The 10058-nt window shown below is 57.0% G+C and overlaps 1 protein-coding gene across 1 annotated transcript in view; it reads left to right on the plus strand.

The window, feature by feature from the left end:
• The first annotated feature begins 895 nt into the window (after window positions 1–895).
• Window positions 896–10058, plus strand: part of LOC113956086 (endothelin receptor type B-like) — an 11095-nt gene continuing 1932 nt past the window's right edge. The window contains exons 1-7 of the mRNA XM_027662268.1: window positions 896–1083; window positions 4820–5339; window positions 6200–6312; window positions 6700–6904; window positions 7899–8048; window positions 8767–8900; window positions 9431–9539. Coding sequence (XP_027518069.1) covers window positions 4848–5339; window positions 6200–6312; window positions 6700–6904; window positions 7899–8048; window positions 8767–8900; window positions 9431–9539 — 1203 coding nt within the window. The 5' untranslated portion in view covers window positions 896–1083; window positions 4820–4847. The remainder of the gene's footprint in view (window positions 1084–4819; window positions 5340–6199; window positions 6313–6699; window positions 6905–7898; window positions 8049–8766; window positions 8901–9430; window positions 9540–10058) is intronic.

A 10058-nucleotide genomic window follows, 5' to 3' on the forward strand; every position in this document is an offset into this window, starting at 1 on the left:
CGTTCCTGGGCCAGGGCCACATCCAGGCAGGGAATGAAACTTCCCTCTCCCAGCAGATGAGGAGAGGTTTGATCCACAGGGTTGGACAAATTCCCTACAGGTTCCTGTGGTTTGGAGAAAGGCAGCAGGAACCTTCTGGAAGCTTTGCTTGTGATCTCCTGTTCCCAGGCAGGTGGAGAGCAGGGGGAGGCTCTTTGGGTCGGGATCAGAGGCTGGACTGGACACGGGGCTCATGGGGGGCTGGTGTGACCCCATGGCCCTGGAGTGTCCCACCCTGACCCTTGAGCAACCTGACCCTGCTCTTCAGGCAGCTCAGGATGCTCAGAAACCACAGGAGAACAAAACCAGAGCTGGGGTGGCAAAAGACACTGGGGCAACCTCTTGTGGATGGGAGCATGGAAACCTGTTCCCAGCCTGCTTCACCTGGACCTGCTTCACCTGGACCTGCTTCACCTGGACCTGTTTCCCCCAGACCAGGCTCAGGGAGGCTTGTCCTTCCCCAGCACTTTAGCAAAGACTTTTCTGCTCCATCCTCTCTGCTGGAAGGGCCCCTCAGGTCTCCCTGCCTTGCTCCTGGCACACTCCTCGCTCTTGAACCTTCCCTCGAGAGCTCCACGTGCGGCACCTGGTTTTCCACACCCTGGGAAGAGAGGCTTTGATGCCTTTTTTTTCCCCCGAAAAGCTCGGGGGGGGGGCTGCAGGTCCCTTCCCTCAAGCCCAGCCCTGCCTCCCCCAGCTCTCACCCTCCCGCTCCAGCTTTATTTGTTTGTTGTTTTCGCTCCTTCCCGGAGCGTTTCTCCCGCTTTTCCCTCCTCTCTTCCCATCCCACCCTTCACCCATTGGTCGCAGGGGCTGCGCTCGGGGGAGCCCCGCGGGTTTCTATAAAACCACCCAGCGCGGGGAGACTCGGCGAGTCACGGGAGGGGACAAACATCCCCTGAGCACCAAAAAAAACCAGCTGCAGGATCTAAAGCAGCTGCGCTGCTCCCAGGACATGCCCAGAGCCCCGCGCAGGGGGAAGGAGCCGTGAGAGGGGCAGGATCCGCTCCCGGGAGCACCCAAAACCCGCCGTCCCGCAATAAGGTAATTGAATTCCCCCGCGAGGCTTTGCTGTCCCGTGCTCTGCTTTGCCAACAAAAGGGATTTCTCGCTTCGGGGGGAGTTTTTGCGCGTTTTTCAGGTCCCCCTCCCTGAGCAACCCCCTCCGGGGGAGGCGTCGAACGGACCACGGTGCCTGGACAAGGTCCAGGAGCTGGGCAGGGAGAGGGTGAGCGAGGAGAAATCCAGCACAGCTCTGGGAAAAACTCCTCCTGTCCATGGCCCAGGTCGGGTTCAGGGCAGGGAGCAGCCGGGAATGGGGAATTACCACTCGCCTCTCTCCTGCCTTTCCCCCCGCACGTGGAAATGCTGCTACAAGAGAGATTTATCCACAGGAAAAGTCTGTTTGGTGTTTGGGGTGGTGAGTCTGGCCCCCGTGGTGTTTTCCCAGCAGGACTGTGCTGGGTCTTTTCCCTGGGCACAGGAGAGTCCTTGGGGTCTGCTGGGGACGGGGGTGTTGGTGCAGCTCCAGTTTCCCCATGGAATGAACTGGAAAAGTTCTACTCGTCCCGTGGACCCCGAGATGGGACTGCCGAGCTGTCAGGAGCTGCTCCTGAAGGTAGGGGGACTGGCTGGAGATGAGGATGCAGCAGCATTCCTGGCTCCCATGGAATTCCTAGCTCCCAAGCCCCCCAGCCCACACAAGGCACCTTTCAGGCAGCACTGGGTTTTGCAGGGTTATGGTGACGGTTTTCAGTCTCGTTTTCCCTCTGGGAATCAGTCCCTGATGCCCATGTCAAGATTCCAGTGGGTCCAGCTGTGGTTTGGGCTCAGCACAGAGTGAAGTTTCCCAAGCAAAGGGATTGCAGCAATTCCCTAAGGGAAGCACCTTGGCCAGGCAGGTGGGATGGGGGTGGTCCCTCTGGGCACCGAGTCACCTTCCCAGATGATCAGCAACACGAGCAAAGCTCAGAGGATTTTGGGTCAAGCAGTGCTGGATTTGGTTTGACATCTGCCAGATGCTGAACAAGTTTCTTAATGCTCCTGTGCCTCATTTCCCCCAAAAACTGAGAAGGGGTTGTGCTTTCAAGAAAAGGGGTTGAGGCAGCGTGGAGGGCAAGGAGTAAACGGGCTGTTGGACAGGAGGAAACAATGCTTGTCTTTTGACTAAAATTTGGATTTAGTGAAAGATTTGACTGATTTTAAGGCAAGATGGCAGGAAAGTGCTTTTTTTCTCCGGTGTTTTGCAGCTGGGCAGGACCCAGAGAGCCGAGTCCTGTGATCCTCACTCACATGAGCTCTTCTCAGCCCCCGGGGCTGAGCAGCCACACCAGGCTCTGGGCTTGGGGTGGGCAGATAAAAGCATCTGTGGGGGGCAGAGGGAACGACTTCCAGGGATTCTCTGGTGCCAGTGCTGGCTCCAGGAGCCACCAGCTTCCTCCAGATGCTTGTCCGTGCCATCCAAAGCTGCTGCCCAAACCCTCAGGGATCTCTGGCAGGAATTCTGAGCTGGGTCTGCCCTCTCCTGTGAGCTGCAATCCTGTGGGAATAGTGGGGTGGAGAGGTCAGGACCCCCCTCCGTGGGACACCTGTCCCTGGGGGAGCTGGGGCAGGGCAGGGGGCTGAGAACTTCAGAAGGTTCAGGCTGAAGTCCCTGGGACAGGTCAGAGCAGGGGTTTGTGCCCAGGTTTGTGCTCCTTTGGGTTATTTATCCATTCTCTCCCTTTCTTTCCCCCTTTCCCAACACAACTGGGTGCCCAGGCATTCCCACAAAGCCTGAGCCCCTGACAGGGGGGGTGCACAGGAGTGTCTGCAGGAGCTGTGGTTGTACCTGGGGGGACCCTTGCTTGGCCTGGCCATGTCTTCCCAGAGTGGGAGCAGTGTTCCCACCACACTTCATTTGTTTGTCCTGGGATCCCCAGGGTCCTGGACAACCCTGGAGTGCCTCAGCTGGAGAGTCTTGGGGAGCAGATCCCAGGGTTTGGGCTGAGATCCCAACTCTGCCTGGAGGAGTCAGAGCAGAGCCTGAGTCCCATCTCTAATCACAGGCAGGCTCCCTGATCCCAGGGAATCCCCAAACGCTCCTGTTCTTAGTCCAGGCACAGCAATTTTTCCTCCCTTCCGAGAGGGTTGGAAAGTTTCCAGAGCTGGAAAGTTTCACAATTCCTCAAACATGTTCCTCAACCCTCCAGCCAGGAGCCCCCAGATCTGTCCCTGTCTGGGGCACAGACTGGCACTTTGCTGCCCTCTCCCATTCCCTCTCTGGGCTCAATTCCAGATCTGGATCATCCAGAAGCCCCTTCCTCAAACTCACATCGCTCCAGGACGGTGCCACCACCACCCTGAGCTTTGTGGTTGTGGAACAGCAGCTTGGCTTGTCCTGCCTGAAAGTGCCATCAGAGATGCACAAAGCTGAACCATTCCAGGGTTATTTATTAGTTCTCCAGCCTTGGAGGCTTGAGAGACCTTTTACTGACTTGAGAGACCAGGATTGTGAGGGCACAGGGAGCTTTATATCCCTGAGGATGGAGCTAGACAGGCATGGTGGGTTTCGAGAGGAAGGAGTTGAATTTAGGGAGGTGAGGATGGGGAAGGAGGGGCTGGGCTGCTGCACATAAATTGGAATGGGATGTCAGGGCTCAAAATGGCATTTCTGGAAAAAAACCCCGTGGTGTTTTCCCAGCAGGACTGTGCTGGGTCTTTTCCCTGGGCACAGGACAGCCCGTGGGATCTGCTGGGCACGGAGGGGTTGGTGCAGCTCCAGTTTCCCCACGGAATGAACTGGAAAAGTTCTGCTGGTTCTGTGGACCCTGAGATGGGACTGCAGAACTGCCCAGGTATGAAGGTGTCCACAGAGGTCCCAAACCTGCAACTTCAGTTGGGAACTAAACTACCCAAAACCTAAACTTTGCAACTCCCTGACAGGAGGGGGAAGGTTGGACTTGATGATCTGGGAGAGCTTTTCCAACCTCAGTAATTCCATGATTATAAAGGAGTGGGGTGGACATTGAAGGAAATTGGGCTTGGCCATGTGAGTAGCAATGCCAAGTGCCAGAGGTGCAGTTGCTGATCCCACATACCCATTGAGCCAAGGAAGGACCCTCAGTCACCAAAATGCCACGTCAGAGACACAAGGGGCTGTTTGTTCTCCTTTCAGCTTGTTTTCCTGGACTGACCTGTTTAATTTTAGCAGCACAACCTCCCACCCTCAGGGGCAGCTGCTCTGACCTGGTGGGATCCCATCTGGCATCTTTTCTGTCCTCTGTGATGGTGGATTTCTCCAGCAATTCATAGAATACAAGAGGATAGAATAATAAAATTCTATCCTCTTGTGTCCTATCCTTTTGTATTCTATACTCTATTCTGAGTTTGCAGGGACCCACCAGGACCATCCAGCCCAACCCCTGACCCTGCACAGACACCCAAACAATCCCACCCTGTCCCTCAGAGCATTGTCCAAACCCTCCTGGAGCTCTGGCAGCCTTGGGGCTGTGCCCACTGCCCTGGGGAGCCTGGGCAGTGCCAACCACCCTCTGGGGGAAGAACCTTTTGCTGAGATCCAACCTGACCCTGCCCTGACACAGCTCCAGCCATTCCCTGGGTGCTGTCCCTGTTCACAGAGCAGAGGTTAGAGCTGCCCCTCAGGGAGAGCTGCAGACCCCAGTGGTCTCCCTCAGTCTCCTCTTCTCCAGCTGAACAAACCAAGTTCCCTTTCGCTGAACCACCTTTCTCCTTCCTCCACCAACAAAGTTCTCTCCCTGGTCCTTTCCTCCACCTGCAGATCCAACCAAGACCATCCCACGAGCACTATGAGGACTCCTGCCAGCAGCAGCTCCACTCTTTGGTGCTCCACAGCCACCACCCCAGCTCCTGCTGCTCTGGCCGTTTTCCTGACGTTGCTCTTCTCCGGCACTCACAGCCAGACCCCCCGGGCTCTCCAGGAGAGCGCCGTGCCCTCGGAGGTGCTCAGCCAGGAGCAGGCCTACAGCCTGGTGCAGCCCAGCCTCTTCCAGGACACCCAGGCATCCAACCTCTCAGGGAGCCTCCCCGGGAGCAGCAGCTCGGAGCCGCCGCTGCTGCCCGTGTGCGTGAAGCCCGCGGACATCCGGCACGTCTTCAAGTACATCAACACCATCGTGTCCTGCACCATCTTCGTCGTGGGCATCATCGGCAACTCCACCCTCCTGAGGATCATCTACAAGAACAAGTGCATGAGGAACGGGCCCAACGTGCTCATCGCCAGCCTGGCCCTGGGGGACCTGCTCTACATCCTCATCGCGCTGCCCATCAACGTCTACAAGGTGGGCTGGGGGCAGGGCCGGGCTGGGAATGCTCTGGGCAGGATCTCTGGGAGAAGCTGTGCCTGCCCCACCCCTGGAAGTGTCCAAGGCCAGGTTGGACGGGGCTTGGAGCAACCCGGGCTAGTGGAAAGTGTCCCTGGCACTGGATGGGCTTTGAGGTCCCTCTGAAAACATCCTGTGATTCCATGGTTTGTTTTGCTGCTGAGGCCAAATGACAGAGCTTGAAGAGGGGGTTGGCTCTGAGTGGGGGTGACCTCAGGATGGGCTCCGGGTGTCATGGGATATAAGGGTTGTGAATTCAGGCTCATTCTCACCCTCATGGGTGAGTGGCCCAGATTTCTCCTGCCTCCAGGGCACCTTGTCCCCACTGGTCCCCTCTGCTTGTCCCAGCTGAGCACGTGGTCACAGTGCATGGGTTCTGTCAGGAATGTGAGTGTGGTTGAGGATCAGAGCATAGGGAAGGCTCAGGACACGCGGCTTAAGCTGTCTGAGCTGAATTTGGGCTGTTTCAAAGCACAACACCCATTTTCCCCTTTGGAAACAACCCCAAGGAGCCCGTTGTGGTGTTTAGGACTCAAATCCACTCACAGCCACGCAGGGACCTGAGTCAGGACTTAGTGTCTGGACCATCCTTCATCCATGTGTCCACTCATCTCACTGGGAGTCCTCAGGGAAACCAAAGGTTCCCAGGACCCTCACACAGCTCTGAACCTCAGAGTGCTGCTCTCTGTGGGCTTCTCACACCCTGTGGGCTTCTCACACCCTGTGGGCTTCTCACACCCTGTGGGCACCCACCTGCTGTTTTGGGAAGCTGGACCAGCGTTCCCAAAGCAGCCTGATAACCTGTGGTTCTTCCCCAGCTCTTGGCAAAGGACTGGCCCTTTGGAGTGCAGGTGTGCAAGCTGGTTCCCTTCATCCAGAAAGCCTCCGTGGGCATCACGGTCCTGAGCCTTTGTGCCCTCAGCATTGACAGGTAGGAAACCTCCTCCACACCTGCCCTGCCCAGCCTGGCCCATGTCTGTGTCCCTTCACCGTCACCAAAAGCCTTGGTGCCAGCACAATTCCAAGATGGGGACAGGCTGCTGTCACGTGGGGTTGAAATCCAGCAGGAACTGAGTTGTATCCTGCTGGAAGAGGTTAGGGAAGAACGTGCTGGAACAACAGGTGTGGTGGTGAGGAAGGGTGACAAGTGGACATTGGTCAAGGACAGTCCCCTTTGAGCCCCTGCTTCCCATTCCACTAAAGAAGGCTCGGGGGTGGGGGAGGAAGGTGTGAGGGGAAGGGCCTTTGGGGACAACCCCAACCTGCCCCTTCCCACCCCCTTCCTGACAGCCACTTGTCTCACTCCAACCCCGGGCAGGTACCGAGCCGTGGCGTCCTGGAGCCGGATCCAGGGGATAGGGATCCCCATGTGGAAGGCGGTGGAGGTGGTGCTGATCTGGGCAGTGGCCATCGTGCTGGCAGTGCCCGAGGCCATCGCCTTCGACATGGTGGAGCTCAGCTACTGGGAGCAGCACCTGTGGGTGTGCATGTTGGCCTCGGAGCAGAAATCCCGCTTCATGATGGTACGTGCTCACGCAGACCACCAGGGAGAGCTCTGACAGGTATCTCAGGTTCTCTGAGGCAAGAGGCAGTAGAATCCTGGTGCCAGAACAAGAGTTGCAAACCTGTCTCACCTCTGCAACGATGGAAAACTGACCGAATACCCCTGGGGACAGTCTGACCGAGAGCCACAGATGCCAGCAGGAAGAACCCAAAGCTCCTTCTTTCAAGCCAAAACACATCCTCTCAGCCAGGAAGGGCCAGGAAGAAGCTTTTAGTTTTATCAAACAGGAGTCAGGGGCAATAATTCCCCCAGTTCATGATGCAATCCAAGGAGCTGATGGTTCCCCAGCCACCTCTGAGGGGTGAAACCATGAGAATGCACAGTACAATTAACCACTCCGTTAGAAGAGTGTCAGCTCCTTGATTAGAGGAGCAGATGCCTCTGGAGGTGGCTCCTGGCCTCGGGGGAAGCAGGGAGAGCAGTGCCAGGCAAAGCACAGGCATTGCAGTGATGTGGGGCCAGAGAACAGGGAGCTGTATCTGCTTCACCACCCACAGCGTGTCCTGTCACATCTCAGGAAGCTTCAGGGCCTCCAACGCTGTCCCAGCGGGCCAAAGAGGGTCCCCACAACCAGTTTGCACAGGGTCGGGTGAGCAAGGGAAGGACGACCCTTACTCAACCCACCATGCCCAACAAACAAGCTCCTCCAAGTGGACGTGTTGGTATTCAGGGAAAAGTGGGACTTGATGGTCTTGGAGGTCTTTTCCAACCTTAGTGATTCCACGATCCAGCGATTCTGTAATTCCATATAAACCGGTCTTTACGCCCTTAGGCCCAGCCCGTGCACCAGCCTTAGGGGCAGACAATCCCCCACGTGCTTAGGGCAGGAGCTGGGACACTTCCACACGTCTCAAGTGCCTGGACAGGCAGAGTGGGTGTCAGGGCCAGTCCGTGCCCCGGTTCCCCATCCTTCCCATTCCCCAGTTTCCAGTGGCTCTCCCTTTCCCACACAGTTCTACCGGGACGTGAAGGACTGGTGGCTTTTCGGCTTCTATTTCTGCCTGCCCTTGGTGTGCACTGGCATCTTCTACACCCTCATGTCCTGTGAGATGCTGAGCAAGAGGAACGGCATGAGAATCGCCCTGAATGACCACATGAAACGGGTAAGGGACCCGGGAATGCGGGAATTCTGCTGCTTCCCAAAGAGGAGGGAGAGCTGTCGGAGGGGGGACTGCGAGGGACAGGCAGGAGCTGACAAAGCCTCCCAGTAGATCTTGGATTAGTGCAAGGATTAAGGGAGAAGGGCCTTAAGCTCTGTGATCTCCAGCCTCAGGGACAACCCCAACCACCCCCTGGCCACGGACCAGCTTCATTCTCAGTTCCTTGTGGTCCTTTATCTCTGGCCGTGCTGAGCCCACACCAGACTGGACCAAATGCTGGACGTGCCAAACCCCAGACAAGATGTGCAGGGAAAAGGAGAGTTCACTGTTCCCTTTGGGAACGATTCCCTGGGGGAGCCCAGCTGGTTGTCGCGATAGCACCGTGTGAGGGGAGGCTGGAGGAGATCCCTGTGTCCCTGGGAACGTCACCACAGCAGAACCACCGGGATTGACAGTGGGAAGGGGCGTGAAGGGGTCTAGTCCACACCGAGCTGCTGGTGCCCTGCCCACTTCTGCAGCCTGGATCTCGTGGTGCAGGACTTCAGGAGCGACCCCGGTCCAGTGCGAGGTGTCCCTGCCCATGGCAGGGGGGTTGGAACTGGATGATCTTTGAAGTTCCGTCCGACCCTAAGTATTCCATGATTCCGTGATTTGGGACCTGCTTGGCTCCACCTGCTCCCCAGTGATCACCCTCTTTCCCCCCACCCCCTTGTCTTGGCAGCGCCGGGAGGTGGCCAAGACCGTGTTCTGCCTGGTGGTGATCTTCGCACTCTGCTGGCTGCCCCTCCACCTCAGCCGCATCCTCAAGAAGACCATCTACGACCAGACAGACCCCAACAGATGTGAACTGCTCAGGTAGGAGCCCCAGCAGGTGGGCACCCAGCTGGCAGCCCCGGTGACACCGGCACAGGCTGGTGGAGCTGCCTCCCAAACCCCGGGTCCAACGGCCCCTTTTCCAGACGGCATCGCCGCCCTTGGGTGGGCACAGAGAGGGGTTGAGTTAAATTTTGAAATATCTCTATCAGTCTGTGGGTTAAGGGAGTCTCCAGGGCAGGGAAACATTCCCAGCAGGGTTGTGCCCACCTTTCTTCTCCTTTCCCCCACAAGCCAAGCACCAGTTTGGGCCAGATGCTGCTGTGCTGGAGTTTGGGGACATGGTGTCACCAGGCTGTCACCAGGGTGTCACCAGGGGAAAGCAGAGCTCGTGCTTTTGGCTTCCTCAGGAAATGCTCCTTGCGAGAAAAAGTGGTTTTTCTTTGGAAAGGACTGTTTTGGGCTCAGCTCTCCGTTCTCAGTCCCTGACCCTCCGTGGGGACACGATCCCAGGCCGGGCGGTTTGGAATCTCAGTTCTCCACGAGCTTCCAGCGCTCTTCTCTCCCCTCAGCTTCCTCCTGGTGATGGATTATTTTGGGATCAACATGGCCTCCCTCAACTCCTGCATCAACCCCGTGGCTCTCTACTTTGTCAGCAGGAAATTCAAGAACTGCTTCCAGGTAGGAGTGACCCCTCCAGAGCTCCCGGCTGTGCTGACTGATCCCAGATTTCCCTCCCAGGGACACAAGCTGAGCTTATTCCTCACCTCAAATTTTCCCCCTGCTAGGTACCTCTCTTCCCAGGCCCAAGTACACTTGAGCTTGGTGCCCTGCTATGGGGAGGCTTTTGCCAGAGCAGGATCTAGGACAAAAATTCCCTGTCCTTCTGGAGCAGGAGCATCCCCACAAACCACTGGGTTGGAGAGTGGGGCTGCTCCAAACTTTGAGTCCGAGTTATTTGGACATCATTGCCAGGAGCAGTGGAGCCCTGAGAAAGGAAGGGGATGGGATGGGATGGGATGGGACAGGAATGGGATAGAATGGGTTGGATGAGATGGGTCAGGAATGGGATAGAATGGGCTGGATGAGATGGGACAGGATAGGATGGGATGGGACAGGATAGGATGGGATGGGACAGGATAGGATGGGATGAGATAGAACGGGATGGATAGGATGGGATAGGATAGGATGGGATAGGAT

The sequence above is a fragment of the Corapipo altera genome, unplaced genomic scaffold (assembly GCF_003945725.1).
Source record: "Corapipo altera isolate COAL_440 unplaced genomic scaffold, ASM394572v1 326, whole genome shotgun sequence".
NCBI lineage: Eukaryota > Metazoa > Chordata > Aves > Passeriformes > Pipridae > Corapipo > Corapipo altera.